This window comes from Chelonoidis abingdonii, chromosome 4 (genome assembly GCF_003597395.2).
Source record: "Chelonoidis abingdonii isolate Lonesome George chromosome 4, CheloAbing_2.0, whole genome shotgun sequence".
NCBI classification, from domain to species: Eukaryota; Metazoa; Chordata; order Testudines; family Testudinidae; genus Chelonoidis; species Chelonoidis abingdonii.
In genome coordinates, this window is record NC_133772.1 from 81,967,150 (window position 1) to 81,982,852 (window position 15,703).

At 39.9% G+C, this 15,703-nt stretch overlaps 1 protein-coding gene across 28 annotated transcripts in view; it reads left to right on the top strand.

Annotated features, from left to right (window-relative positions):
• GPHN (gephyrin) overlaps positions 1–15,703 on the top strand; it is a 648,985-nt gene that overhangs the window by 600,549 nt on the left and 32,733 nt on the right. For 16 of the 28 annotated variants that reach the window (XM_075065364.1, XM_075065351.1, XM_075065350.1 and 13 more), the window contains one exon: positions 5,933–6,004. The exons of the other annotated variants lie outside the window; for them this stretch is intronic. In XM_075065364.1, coding sequence (XP_074921465.1) covers positions 5,933–6,004 — 72 coding nt within the window. The remainder of the gene's footprint in view (positions 1–5,932; positions 6,005–15,703) is intronic. 28 annotated transcript variants of the gene reach the window in all.

Below are 15,703 nucleotides of genomic sequence, written 5' to 3' on the forward strand. Positions count from 1 at the left end.
AGCAATAATCTTATATGCCTCCCCAGTCATCTGTCCAAGCTTCCATTTTTTGTAAGCTTCCTTCTTTTGCTTCAGCTCACCACTGAGTTCCCTGTTAAGCCATGCTGGGCACTTTCTACACTTGCTGTTCTTTTTGCACATATAGTGCATTCAACATATAGGGTTTTTTTGTGTCAGAAGTAATTATTTCCACACTGATGATATAGTTCTATAATGACACATTGTTTGACATAAAGCTCCCAAGGGACATCTAAATCTTAAAAATCATTATTGCTATTATGACAGCATCACTTAATGATATCCCCAGAACGAAAAGCTTTGAAAAAGCTCCTTCTGTGTTTTAGAAGGAATACCAAGGCCTGACTCATACCAGGATTTTAGTCTACCTGAATGTTATGTTTGCCATCCAGGAGGTGTAAACCTTTTGTAGCTGTGTCTGATGCATGTAATTAAATTTTAATTCACAGACCATGAAGATCTCTCAGGGGTGTGTGTGACATTTTAAGGCACCTGACACTTTGGAATATATATCACCCTGGGGTTAAGCAAACATACAGAATATAGCAGCAGAACTGTAGGATCTTGTCTGCACTAAATATTAGTCTGATGTCCACATAAGACAAAATTAAATAGGTATTCCATATAGTATGATATTTATAAGTATGATTAAACAAAGGCTACTACCATCTGTTAGACATAGTGGAGAGGCAGGAATTCAAGTGCTGAGTTGTTAGTTTCTACAGAACTATCTTCACTTCTGGATCTGCTCAAACAACATTGTTTTTATAGATTTCAGTCATAAGTTAAAGCATCCAGGATACCCAACCCAGTAATGATTTGAAAAAAGTTGAGGGTTCAAGGCTGTTACAAAGAGGATGGTGATCAGTTGTTCTCCATGTCCGCTGAAGATAGGACAAGAAATAATCACTTTAATCTGCAGCAAGGGAGATTTACATTGGATATTAGGAAAATCTTTTTAACTATAAGAATAGTTAAGTGCTGGAATAGGTTTTGTGAAATCTCTGTCATTGAAAGTTTTTAACAATAGGTGAGAGCAACACCTGTAAGGGATGGTCTAGGAGGTATACTTGGTCCTGCCTCAGTACAAGAGGCTAGACTAGACGATCTTTTGAGGTACCTTCCAACTCTACATTTTATGATTCTATGAGACATGGAGGCTCCCTCTTCTATTAAGCCCTGTCAACCAGAACATTTCCCTTTCCAAGCGTAAATGTTTTGTACATATCACAACTTTTTCTTGATCATTAGACCAAACTTTATTGCAAATGTCACTCTGATGTCATCCCTTCTTCTCTGTTTATGTGTGACCACCCATCTTGTTTTAATGTGTGTACTTGAACCTGAAAGCACAGAGCAACATCTAAAGGTCAGAAATAAAAGAGCTTCTAAAACTGAGATTACTGTGCAACAGGTTATCTTCTATAGCGGGTAACAAACTATTCAATGTGGCACACACTGAGGGTGCAATTTTCACCTATAAAAAGGACCAGCCATTTTGATGGTCCTCACACAGGCATGAATTTCTCTCTGAATTAGCATTTCGGAAAACTGTTTCTGAAGAGCACAGCACAGCATCAAACAGCAAGTAAATAGTGAAGGTACCACTCTTGCTATATTTGATGGCACCATGTATCTGTAATTTTAGCTATTACACCTCCATGGTGGGGAAAAAAAACACAACTCCAATCTGCTTTTGAGGCGTGGGGTAAAACTTTCATAAGCCACCAAATTACTTTGGGAGCCTAAGTCCCATTTTCAAAAGTGACTTAGGAACTTAGAAGCCTAAGTTCCATTGACTTTCACTTTTGAAAATGAGACAAACTCCTAAATCATTTAGGCACTTTTGAAAATTTTATGTATGGTGTCCGTTAGATGGAACAAAGTAGTTAAGTAGGAATTTGAAGGGGCAGTTAAAAGGTTTTCTCACAAGAATGAAGGTGCAAAACCATTTGGATTAGAAAAGATTACTTGAGATTATCTTTTCCTTCTTGTAGAGAAGAAAATGTTAATTTGAAAAACCTGGCAAAAAGGAGTAGAGAAGAAGTATGAAAAAGCAGCCTGCTGAGAAATTACCGGAATCTCTATTAGCCTACACTGAAATGTTAAAAACGGGTACTGATAGTTGAAGTAAAAATACAAAACAAATTAATTAATTAGCATAACACGGTTTTCCCATTTTGGTGTAGTGTTTCTCATGCCCAAGATTGTGAAATTACAACATAATACAAAATAACACCCACTCCCTGTCTGGCAGAAGTAATCTAAGGACCTGTCTGACTGTGGTGCATTCTCTACTTTCTTCTGAGCTAATAAAATCATATTAGATGAATTCCCAGTGGCAGGAAGGAAAAAGGATTCTGCAGCAGTTACTAAATAAAAGGAAAAGAATAACACTCATATAACTTAAAGTTTATGTTTCAGGGAGTTCTGGAGAAATCCAAGATCTCTGATTTTCAGTAGTTACAATTCCCCTATAAAATAATATCTTAATTTATCTATTGCTCTTACATTTTCAAAGCCCTGTATTGACATTGACTGTGAGATAGCTAAATATTATCCCTATTTCACAGATGTAGAACTTTGCATTGAACAAGCCACTTTACTTCTTTTCCTCACTCAACAAAGTCAGTGACAGTCTGATGACTAGAACTCGAGACTCCTTGACTTCCACTCCTATACTCCAGAACATACTGTCTCACAACTTCAAAAAACGGAAAGTGAAGTTCTCCCATGAAAAGTGTCAGGAACCCACAGCTGAACCCAGACCCAGCTCATTGCTCTTAGCTAATTCAGCTAATGAATCTGGACTTCTGATTGGCAGATCCTAGCAGGCACATTTTCAAATACTACAGCAGATCTGGGTCTCTGGCTGTTCAACAGTATTCCATGCCTGCAGCTGTGTTTCTGATCCTGCTCTCAGTGCCTTCCTTGCTCCTGTCCCATGTTCCTTGTTCCTGGCTCGCAGTCTTGGTTTCCTCCCCTGGCTCCCGGTCTCTACTCCTCCTGTCCCTGCTCTGGCTGATCGTCTGGCGCTGACCTTTGACGCCTGATTCTTGCCTCTGGCTTGCTCCCTGGACTTGGTATTTGGCTTCTGACATTCGGTTCCTGATTCCTGGCTCTCAGCTGTAGCTCATTCCCTGGGCTTGATAACTTGGCTCCTGATTCAGGTGCTGACCACTAAGCTTGGTGACTTCTGCTCCAACCACTAGGCTAGCCTTCCTGCCCACAGACTTGTTCTTAACAAAAAGTGACTGAAAAATGGTATGGTGAGGTTCAATGTTTTTTCCCTCTCAGTAACTCCAGATCAGATTTGTTCTGTTTACAATATAAAGCTGTTTTTCTAACTGTCAGCCCTGCAAATTCATTCTAGGATCCGAGAATCAATAACATTCTTTCCTTCTAGTAGCTATTATGCAAGGGTCAGCTATTATTGCATTAAAAAAGCAGTCATATTTAGATTATGAGGTGAAAGATGATAGGGCTAAATGCAAAGTAAAATTCCTCTTTTTTTTCCTCTCTCTCGCTCTCTTTCCTTTTTCCTGAGACTGTAAATATCAGTTTCTAAACACCTCTGTCAAGCTTTTCTAATCTTGACCTATTTAAATAATGTAGCATTACAGTCATTGTATTAAATTGTTTTTGAGGACAGTAACACAAAGCCCTTTGCTTCTCGTTGAACAATGTTATTATATTAAAGCAATGTTGCAAGTTTACTTTTTAAAAAATGATCACTTTCGGATATTTTAACAGCAAATAACTTCTAAACCATTTGACTGCTTCTGTATCTACCAGGCAGAATGCTTCTGCTGCATTATGGAATATAGTACCTATATGTACTAACATTCCATTGATTTCAGTCATATGTTAATGGATAATAGACAGTAGTATACTAGGTTCAGAAGAAGATCAGCACTGAGAGGGTTAACAATCGATGAATAATATGGCAATGATTTAGAAGGAAAGAATACTGGATATTAGACTTTGGTTCTTTTGAAATGCTCTGTTTCAAATTAATTTAAAACTTCTTGGCCTATGAAAAGATGCTTTGGATTCCCTTATAACCAATTTTGTGTTTCTCAAATTGTAATGTCCCATAAAACCAATGTCTCTGTTAAGTCCATGATTTTTTGTGTTAGCACAGTTATGAATTTAAGTTCCCAGGTTCACCTTTTGATGGGTTGCACAGGTTTCCCTTAAGGACAAGTATTGAAAGATCAGGTATAGAATGGTTGCTTTGAGACCAAGACAGCTACAGCATATCCTGGGACCAACACAGCTACAACACTGTGAACAGAATATTCTATAAACAATTTAGCAACCCCACTGAAAAAAAATAAATTTGGTTCTTGATGCTGCTCTCCTTTATGCTGGAGACTGGAGCAGTGACTAGGATCAGGTAGGAACTTTGAAGGTGGCTTATTTCACCTCCTGAACTGCATTGAGCCTACATTTAGAAATGAAAGTACAGGTTGCCCTCTGTCAAAAGCAATGGAATAAGAAATAAAACACTAAGACTAAAGCCTTCTTCAAGGATGGCTGTCCAAGGAATCCCATCGAAGAGAAACTGAAGTCTAGATTTATAGACTTTTTCAGAACAGCTTAGTTTCAGGATTTTTTTCATGCATGCTGACATTGTTTAGCAAGTATCTGATCATATATAACAGAAATATTTGCTGGAATGGCTAATGAGGACAAGCTACATATCATTAAATCAATATACCTGAAAAAATCTTTGAGAAGATGGATTATATCTGCCATATTCTTCTGCAGCATCCCTTGGCCCCTGAAAAGTATTAATCTTCTTGTTGTTCAAGGGTTGCAAAACAATTTCTTATGGTTGCTGTGTCCATTTTGGTTTCAAACATCTTATTTTAATATTCCAGAAGATGCATTTTAAAGATTTCATTATCAAGTTAATTGTCTTAAAGAAGAGGGGGAGAGAAAGAGAGAGAGAGAGAGATTAAAAGTACTCTTCTTTGTGAGGGAAATGAAAGGTACTCATCTGTCTTCTGATACCACAGAGTGAAGAATGGACTTCAGTTTGTTTTATATTTGTAGCACAAAGAGCCGGGCCCCAAGCATCTGAAAACAGGGTCTCCAAGCCAAATTGACTTGACCAGGGGACATGGTAGTAGGAACACCACCTCCATAAGGTAGCAATTTAAAGTAAGACATCAGCTGGTTCACACTGGGTCCTAAAACCAGCTACCTTTCATTCTGGATACTTTTGTCTCTATTAGTCCTTCTCCCTCATAACAGCAGTTGTATCTGATAATTTAGTAGAGGAGATCAGACAGACTCCTATGAGAATGAAGTGGTGCTGTAATCAATCACTAAGGTAGAGAAGCAGGATGGATACTGCACCTTTCTTCCTTGCCATCAAGAACATGACATTTGCATGCCTTTGAACCCATTTCCTGAGGAACAAGTTAGGTTTCCTGCATGTCAATTCAGTGCACAAACCACAAAACTTTAGGTCTGACCCAAAGTTTGCTTTCCCCTTCCTCTTACTTTACCTTTGTATGCCTCCACTAGGCATGTGAGAGTTAACTGTTTAGTTGAAGGCCTTCTCCAAAGATTGTCCATTTTCTGAGGTCCTTCACAAAAATCTGTGTGCTTAGCACCCGTCATTTTGATTTCTCTTGAAGTCAAGAGTGAAGAAGTTTCTTCCTAGACTCTGGAAGAAAACAAAACATGATCATTATGCTCAGCAGCACGGTTGCTAGCAGATGGGCATGCTCAAAGTCCTCAAATGCTTCCATGGCTTCTTCACATTTCATCCATGTGAGCAGCCCTTTGAACATTCTGAGCCACTCAAGGGAATGTGGCTGGGCGTAGACCATTCCTTTCTCCCCAGGAGCCTCTCCTCTTCCCAGGCTCTTTACTCCCCTTCTGCTTCCTTTACCCTCAGGAAGCCAGATGCTTTTAAAGAAGAAGGGACACAGAGCTTCCAGAACACAGCGGAGACAGGCCTTCCAGATTGGTGAGCACCATTTTTAAAAACACTTGAAACGTTCAGGCACATGCATGCCAGCACCGGCAGGGAAAACTAGAGGCTATTTGTGCAAAGCTTTGAGCATGGAAAATACCAGTTATTGTTATACTAAATAATATTTTATCCTCGCTGATTAAGAAGTTAGATACTGCTGCCACGCTGGTGCTGAGGACTGCTAGTACCAAATTGAATGTTTATGGCACCCAAGACTTTGATAAAGTTAATGGTATTGCAACTGTTTCACATTCTGCTAGTACTGAGAATGCTGATATTGTTCACCCATACCAGGAAACAACTTTATCCTTCAGGAGTCTACCTTTTAAAGATAGTGCTAGTTAGGAATAAATGATGTGGTATGGAGGCATTCCAGAAGGGTGCTACTTCACTGAAGTCATTATTACAACTCTTTAGTCATACACACATCCATATCATGCCACTCATTATCATGCCCGTGCTGATCATTACTCCAGTAGGTCAACTTTAGATCTCATGGAGTCCATGGAACTATCCAGGGTGGTTTCTGCCCTGAAATACATATACTGTCATATATTCGATCTTATTTGGAGTCTGGATTAGGAAATAATGCAAGGTGAATGATGATTATACTCTTGTATAATGATTATTATAATGATTATACTCTTGCCATCTTTTATCACTGTCTACTGTAACCCCCGTTTACAGTAGACAGTGATAAAAGATGGCAAAAGCAACCTCTCATAGCTTCTGTTAACAAAAGAGAACCTTTAGCATAATTTTAAATTCTACTTAAAGAGCCAAGAAACCAGAAATAATTAGAAAACTCATGAAAAGCACTAAAACTCCAAGCTTGAAACCATTAATTGTGAGTAGCCTCATGAAAGTTAAGGGGACTACTTTTATAAGTAAAGGCTGCAGGGCTGGGCTATTAATTAGCTAGTAGCCATTCCTTCTGATTACAAGGTATCTGCACAACATATGAAAAATCTCACAGAAAAGACACATCTTCTCTGCACCCATAATTGGCTCAAGAATAATATCCTTAGCCCTTAGATGATGTGGATGAATTCAACAACCCACTGATCTTGTATCTGCACGTCCTAAGGCAAGATCATCATAGTTCTATGTTCTCCTCATAAAATTACCTGAACAGATCAGTCCTATCAGAATCTCTCACTATGTTGTGCATATCTCAAAACTCTAGCAGCATGGTCTTCCCCTTTAAGGGTCAGGAGTCCCAGGGGGCAGCCAATCCTGTTCTATAGAGCCCAACAGGCAGTTGCTGTATTAGACTATGAGGAGGCTTCTATGCTGTTGTCTGTTGTTTTGAAGAACTTGGCACTGATTAAATTATCAGCCCCATTTTTGTCTTGCAGCCATCTCTGAATGTATGGCATCTATCCCATCTTGCATGAGGGCTCTGGAAGAACATCAACTTTGGCACCATGTCTAGTCTTAGACCTACCTGTGCACTGTCATCTTTCTTAGTGCCAGCAACCTCTTTCATGTTATTACTTCGTGTAGTATCAATCATCAGTAACATTCCCTTCCACCTACAGCTGAAAATGTTCCACCTCAGAAATGAAAACATTTGAGTGCATCCATATTGTCTGTGATGAAAAGCACAGAAAAGAACTTAATAGTCTTATTGGTCTCGAGACTCATAGGTGAAAACCCTACTAACTTTTTGAAAGAACTAAGAACTGCTGGTAAGAACTGCTGGTAAGTATTGTGCTGGAATCCTCAAGGATCGCTGATCTCAGCTTCAGTTCAAAGACCAGGAATAACTTAGTATTTAATCTCCTGGTTCACAAAGAAACCATGAGATTATGTCAGGCTGTCTCTGGATTCTTACACTGGACCTGACCTGCAGCCTAGGACGGGCCTTTGGAGATACCACAAACACCCGACCTCCCTGATCAGACCACTATCCATACTCAGGCAAAGGTCAGAGCCTCGCCTCCATCCTGCCAGGGAAAATCAAAGCTGGTTTGCCCTCAATAATTCTTGAACCCTTTACACTTTCAACTTGCCCTGGGAGATCAAGCTACAAAGCTAAGACTCACAAGTTGGTATATCACTACCTGACAATCACTGCTGTCAAAGCCTTTGCCCTGAGTTTCCCATGTCACCAAGAAGATCAGGACAATTCATAGGTAAACTCCAGTGGATGGAAGTACACAAGCAGAAGACTAACATCCTGATGACATGCAACCCGATCTGAATCCAGGCATCAACAGCATAATGACTTCCTACAGCATGATGCCACCACAGTAAAGGAACCTTTACCATCACCACCTCCTTTGTCTCCCACTTCGTTGGCTCTCTGTCATTCTGTGTCAATCTAATGGGTACCCGCCAAAACAGTTCATTAATATACTGGAACAAAATTAATTACTATTGAAATGTAGAAAAATGTTTTAAAGGAATTAGGAAGCTCTCACAGAAACATGCATGTCATTCTGAGAGCTCTGACATCTTGAGCCCATGGATGGAGGCATGAAGGAAAATTTCCTCTAGGAAATAGTATTCTTATTAGCAGTAACATCAGTTAGGACAGTAGTAGAAGTTAATGAAGGCTGAGCCTTGTAGCTGATATCTGACAAAGGATGGAATTTATACACAACCCCTTTTTATCTAAGTAGCCTAGGATAGTGTCATTATTCCAGCTTTACCCTGAAAGTGACCTAGACAAAGAGCACCATTTTGAACACATGCATGAAGAAAACAAAGAAGGTGAGAGGAATGGAATGCTGTCAGAACATTACAGAGCACACTGGAGAATTCTGAAACTCAATTAATCTGCTGAAATTATTTTTAAGGCCTCCATATGCTTCTATATCCATCATCAAAATGGATAAGGTTGTCTGAGGAAAACATATGAGCTGAAACAAATCCCTTTATATTCAAAAGTACATTCTGCAAGGGGAGTAGCTCTTTCTTTGGCCAAACTAGATATGGTATCTGGTCATTATGCTACATCTGGAAGATTATTAATATGCAAAAACATTCTTCTGACCAATGACAGCATAGTCCTAAAATGGGTGACATATCTTGTCTTTATGCCCAGCTGCATCCATGATTTTGCAATCTGCCACTTCTACAGAATGAACATGAGAATACAAATAAGGATTAATCACCATAGGCCAAGTTCTTTTTCAGCCCTTCCTCAGAAAAAAGTTTCATTGACCTCAGTGAGAGTTTTGTCTGAGTAAAAAATAAGTTCTTCAGAACTTGGCCCCATGAAAATAACCTTTTCCTTACTGATGTTTTTCTCCAGCACAGACTTCCATCCTTATCTTTATGGAAAGATGTTCCTTAATTTCTCTCAGTCAAAACTGGGAGTTTGCTGTGATTATAAAATGGGAAGGAAGTCTTGAGATGATCTGGGGAATTTCTAACAGAACTTAACAGCTTTTTATAAGCCATTTCCCAAACTGGGAATTTCCTTAGCATGGGGAAGTCCCCAGGAGGTGTAGACTGGCATAGCAAATTCTTAATTTCCCCAACCCCCTGCAATCCTCAGTACAGGAGGTGAGGAGGGGTGCAAAAGGGGTGTGGCTGGAGTATACTACACTCCGGCTATCCCCAAATTGGGGCTCATAGCCAGCTGGTGAAATTTAGAATAGCCCTCCAGGTACTCTGATCTATGCTGAAGTTGATATAGAACCAGCTCTGGCATCACTGCAACTAGCTTCCTCACAGCCCCCAGGCTGTACCCAGCCCTACAGCTCTACTTTCTATGATCTTATGAAAAAAACATTTAATTTTTTCAACCTGTAACTGTCTTGTTTTCAAGTACAGTAGCTGGAGGCCAAGAAAGATGACCCGATTCTGCCTTCATAGACCCAGGCATACATCTCCAGTACCTATTTTGCATGCAATTCTCCTTCTGTCTTTCTCTCTCTCATGAATTTGTAAAGCACCCATGACAATAAATTCAAAGTGGTAAATATACAAAATTTACCGGTATGGTTTTCCAAAAGAGTTCCCTCAGTGTTTGAAACATGGATTTATAAAGCTATGGCTGATGCATAAAGGAGTAAGAATGTCATAAGTGGTTTCATTAGTCATCCAACCAAAATAGCAGCATGGTAATCTGCCAACATGTTAACAAAAAGAATAGGAAATAAGCAACAGATACTGAGAGATTCATTTGAGTGAGTGAGACTAGTGCAAAAGAGAACTTTGTGGAGATGGTCCAGGAAATCTGTAACAAGCTCTGGAAGTTGTAGAATGACAGCACCTTGATAATTAAATCCCTGCTAAATGCTCCAGTTCAGTTTTGCAAACTTCACTGATCCTGTTGCAGAATGGTAGGTGATGCTGCATGCTGCTTGTGTTGTTACTTGTTTTCCAGATTAAGTAGCATAACTGAATGATCTAACTGCATGAGTTTCAAACTGCTGATATAATGGGTTGTGTCACAGAAGGGGTTATCTGCTTTAAAAAATGTTACAGTAAAATCTCATTAGAAATCAACAACAGGATCGGCAAAAATGAGTGTCTAGCCGACTTTGGTCTCTATCTGAAGGTCAAATAAAATTGTACTATAAATGTGGGGATACTTTAACATGGTGCTTTTAGATACTGAATTGTTTATTGAAGGATTATTTGGTGCAGTTTTATTCATCAAGATAAAATAAAACCTTTTGCAAGTGTGGTGTACGTTTTGCTGATGTTTGCATCACTTTCCAGTCAGGCTGCTGGTTCAAGCTATTGAGTTCCTTTGTACTTTTCTGGGTCAGCTTAAAGACAGCTCAGTAGTCATAACTGTTGATATATGCTTTCTACAGACTGACCTGGAAGGCTGGAAGATTTCCATGATTGTAGAAAGGATTCCCCTTCTGGAAAAATGCCATCCTCCAAGCCATTTCCAATTTGATTAAATCAAGTTGCACTTCTACTGCAGTGTCATGTATCAGCTTGTTAGATTTGTACTGCATGTTGCTGCTGCCAATTCACAAAACCTATCCTCAGTCTCCATACCAGAATGTATGCTCTCTACAGAAGAGAAAGAGGGGCAATAAAATGCACAGCAAAACTGGTGATGTGCTTGTTAAATTGACACAGTTAGCAGAGAATATTAAAACAGACTTAAAACCACACTGACTCTTTAAGCAAAGCGCAGTGTCTGCAGTTTCCGAAATATGTACACAAAGCACATCCTACTTCTTAGTGCAGAAGCAATCTGCTGAAAGTGGGGACTTCTAATTATCCAGGGGAAATTTGTATCTCTTCTTAATTAGCTACATACACAGCTTCATAAATTTCATATTTTCCTTACAGAGAAAATACTCTCATCAGCTCTATCTCCAGTATATACAAAGTTGTAAGTAGCAATAAGAGTAAGAGCAATACAAAGAGTATGATTTGTGAATCAGTATGACCAATGTACTGTCCTTTTGGGTCACTAAAGCTGGATTTTTTTCTGTTATGTAATCAAGAATATCACCTTCAGTGTGCAGATCACCAACTGAAGGTGAGTAGTTTTGTTACCTGGAGATGAGACTTTTCCATGGAAAACTCCTTTAGTTGTAAGCTACTTATCTCCTCCTCTTCATCATAATATCTTCGTACCTGTCAATTTCTCAGTGAAGGAAATGTCCAGGAATGGCATTTTCTGCCAAACATGAAATGATTTGCCATGCCAGATCAGATCAGATCAGATCATTAGTCCATTAAATCCAGTATCCAGTAAATCCAGCAGTGGCCAATAGTTGGTGTTTTCAGAGTAAGTCTAAAACCTCCAATCTGTATCTGCCCAATTAAGCAGTGGTGTCAGCAGGGTTTTTATCCTGCACTTCTCATTGGCTGTATTATGCCCTGAAGAATGATGTTGATGCTGTTCTTAATATGTCCACTTACAAAGGTTATTTTGTCTTTTATTTTAGAATTCAAATACTTTCCAAATAATTTTTCTTTCCCCATCTACCCAGAATGAAGCTGTTCATAGTTTGTACAGCAGATGAAGCAAGAGACAAAATTAACAGCTGTTGTCTGGCTGTGATTTAAATATTTTTTAAAATGCCATTCAAATGTTAAAGCTTTGCCTTCATAATGACAACTCAGCCAGAAAGCTCCTTCAGTTTATAATAATCATAATTAATAAATTAATATAATAATAAATTAATATAATATGTTATGTAGTATTTTTCATCCTCAAGAATTGTAAAGTATTTTGCAAACATAGCTAAAAGGCACGTGGAATGGTGTCATTATAAAGATTTTATAAGGTCTAAGTTGTGGATGCCCTATATTACTCAGTTGGTGAAGCCAAGGGTGAGTTTGCAGGTCATCCCAAAAGAATTGGAATAAAACCCTTACACAAATCAAACAGTCAAGGACTTTTTATATGACTCATGTTACAGAAAAACTTTCAAATTTTTAGAGAAGTTTAATTTACCCCTGAATTATTCTAGTTTTAAAATGGCATATGTCCATTGAAATTAGTGGTACTACAGGTACACCTATACTACTCGCTGGATCGGCAGGTAGTGTTCAATGTATCGGGGATCGATTTATCATGTCTCTTCTGGATGGGATAAATCGATCCGCTAATCGACGCCCATACTCCACCTCAGCAGGAGGAGTAAGCGGCGTCGACAGGGGAGCCGCGCCAGTCAACTTGCCACCGTGAGGACAGACAGGTAAGTCGAACTAAGATACTTCGACTTCAGCTATGCTATTCACATAGCTGAAGTTGAGTATCTTAGTTCGAACCACCCTGCTAGTGTAGCCCAGGCCATGCCATCATAAAACTGAAGTAAGAGTGGTGAATTGAACTGTTAATGGAGGTTATTTTTCATCTTCCTTTATCATTATTACTTTATTTATTTATTTATTTATTTTGATTTATACATAAAAATAACTAAAAGAGCTCCTATTCCATTGCTCTAAGTGACTTTGACAACAACTAAATATGCATTTACACATTTTTTACAACTCTCTCCAACAATAACTAATAAATACCAAATTGCTATTAACCCACACTCCTTGCTATGCTTACAATTCCTTACTCCTTCCCAAAAGCCAGTCAGAATGGATGGGCTTTGCAGCATTCCCTTCAGAATAGATTTGGGCTGTTTTAGACTGAGGGTGGAGGTGGGTTCCAAATTTATGAGCCCCTGATGAGAATACCCTGCTAGAAACTCTCTCTCTTTTATAAAAAAAGGGTTCTAACTCAAGCCTCTGTTGACCACAGCTGCAATGGTATAGCATAGGAAGAGACATAGATATAAAAAAGAAACCTTCACAATATCCTGGTCATATATAAATAAAAAAAGCTGTCTTTGCTGTTGCTACTACCTGATCACCTAGTAGCAGCTGGTAATCTAGCCCAATCCTTAGATCGTGGACATGAACAACAAAAACAGAACATGAACCGTCAAACTATGGGGCAGATACTAGCCTTACTATATCTTCTGGTCACCTCCACCTGCCAGCCAACAACAACCCAGTCTTACACAGACCTTGTTTCAGCCAGGTAGACCTCTCCCATTCCTCTGTCAGCCAGACATTGGGTAAGGCAATTCACTTCTCTGGTTGGGTCTGATATGACTGGTTTTCAGAGCTGGGTATCATCAGCATACAGAAGGTCCAGCAATCCATGTCTTCTCATTAACTCTTCCAATAGCCAAATAGCCACATTAAACAAAAGAGGTGACAAAATAAAATTCTGCAGAATCCTAATTTAGAATACCTTCAAGCAAAAGGTGGAACTGTCCACTACCAGCCTTTGAGAAATGAAGCAAGGTAAGAATAAAGCCACCCAAAATAGTTCCACATACTCTCACTTGGGTCTGCAGGTGAGTCGACACCACATCATACTCAGTGGTACTGAAAGCAGCTGTTAAATCTGAAATTATCAGCATGGACACATGACAGTTATCTGTTGCTAGGAGGAGATTCATCCAAGAATGCTATCCCCACAGCTTCCATGCTGTATCTGTATCTCAGTCTGTACACAAACAGACAAGGGTCAAGAAGAACTGGGACAACTAGATATTGGGAGTTATCTTAATCAAAATTGGAAGACTAGATACAGATTGATAACTGGCCACATCACCAAAATCAAGTGATTGTTGTATGAACAGCAGCTGCATGTGTGCTTTTTCAAGGGAAGCTGGCACTCAACTCATCCTCAAGGATTCACTGATATTTTCCATCAACAGTTCTTCCTCATTGGCCTCAAGATACCAGGAAAGACCTGAGTCTCAAGTACAGGTTGTTGAATAAAGTGATCCTAGTACCTTAGACTCTAGAGGGTGACACTGGCCAAAACTCCCATCAGCGAAGCCTTTTCATTTGTCTTCTCAAGAACACACAATTTCACACAGAGGGAGACAGTTTTGTATGAATCTGAGCAATTTTAAATGCAAATTAAAAATAAATTTTTTCACAAGTGGAACTTAAATTAGCCACCAAGTGTAGGCTGCCCAGTAGTAAAAACAAACCTGCTAATTAATATTTTGCAGGTGCTGTCATGGAGTCACATGCCTCGCACACAGTCACCCCTGGGTGGTGCATATGACAGGCCATGGGAGGTTGAGCCTCCCCAAACAGCCAGGCATGTCTCTGCCCATGTTCTGTCCCAGGCCCTCTCCTGCCTGCTCCCAGTTCCTGCTCTTCCCCTGTGGCCCAGGCTACAGCTGAAGCAGGCTGGCCTGCTGCCAGAGCAGCTGGGGCCGGTGCTTGCGCCACCCGGCTCTCTAAGGCTGGGGCTGCTCAGGTGGCCTGGGGCTGGGGTGAGGGTGCCGGTGGCCATGGTGGGAGTGCTTTGGGCTCCAGTGGCAGAAAGGGGGCAGAAAATGTGGGGGAGGGGCGAGGTCTTGAGCAGAAGGGGAGGGGCCAGCCTCCCTCAACGGGCAGTTCATGCGCCACCCATGCAGCCACCTTTAAAAAAATCTTTGTTACAGTCGATTTACTATGGCCTACCTGGCACCATCAGCACTCTAACTGTCTTTCCTCCTGCTTCACTTTGTTGCAAGCTATTTATAAACCAAGGTGATCTGTAAGGCCAAAGCCTGGGGAGAGGGTGAATGAGGGCCACCTGATTGATGGTGGAGGATGCTGTCACCACCACTGATAGAGAATGGTCTATCAGAGGAACTTTTTTTCTCCTATACCTTCTGGAAATATTCAGGTTTGAGTAGTTTCTGAAGGCAGAATCTTGGAACAGGATCCTCATTCAGATGGGGAGGTATCCCTCATATTGAATCAAGGTAGTGGTTGGTCTATGAGATGAGTTTCCAAACTCCCTATATCCAAGTCCACGCCAAAAACTGGCAGTTACTTTGTGGTTAGTAGCATACTGAACAAGAAGTATTGTGGCAGAGGAGCCAAGCACATGATCACAGAAATTAGTCAATCTTCTATTGGTTCAGGATTGTTCAATATACCGTATATGTGTGTTGGAGTGGGGGCACTACTTTATGTTAAGGGAACTCACATGTAAATGCTGTAGATGTAAACTGATTATAAATTGGCTAACTTCAATATTTTGGAAGTTCTGTATGGTTCCTTCTGCTCTGCTGTGTGCAGTCTGTATTACTAAGAAGCTTCACTCCTCCATGCTCCCAATTCACATAGTAGCATCAGAACTAATGTTAGTCATTATCCTCAGATAGCTGATCAACATTTCAAAAATGAAAATTTCAGTATGTGCATAAGAAAAAGATTGCTAGTGTATTAGAGACAGAATTAGGAATT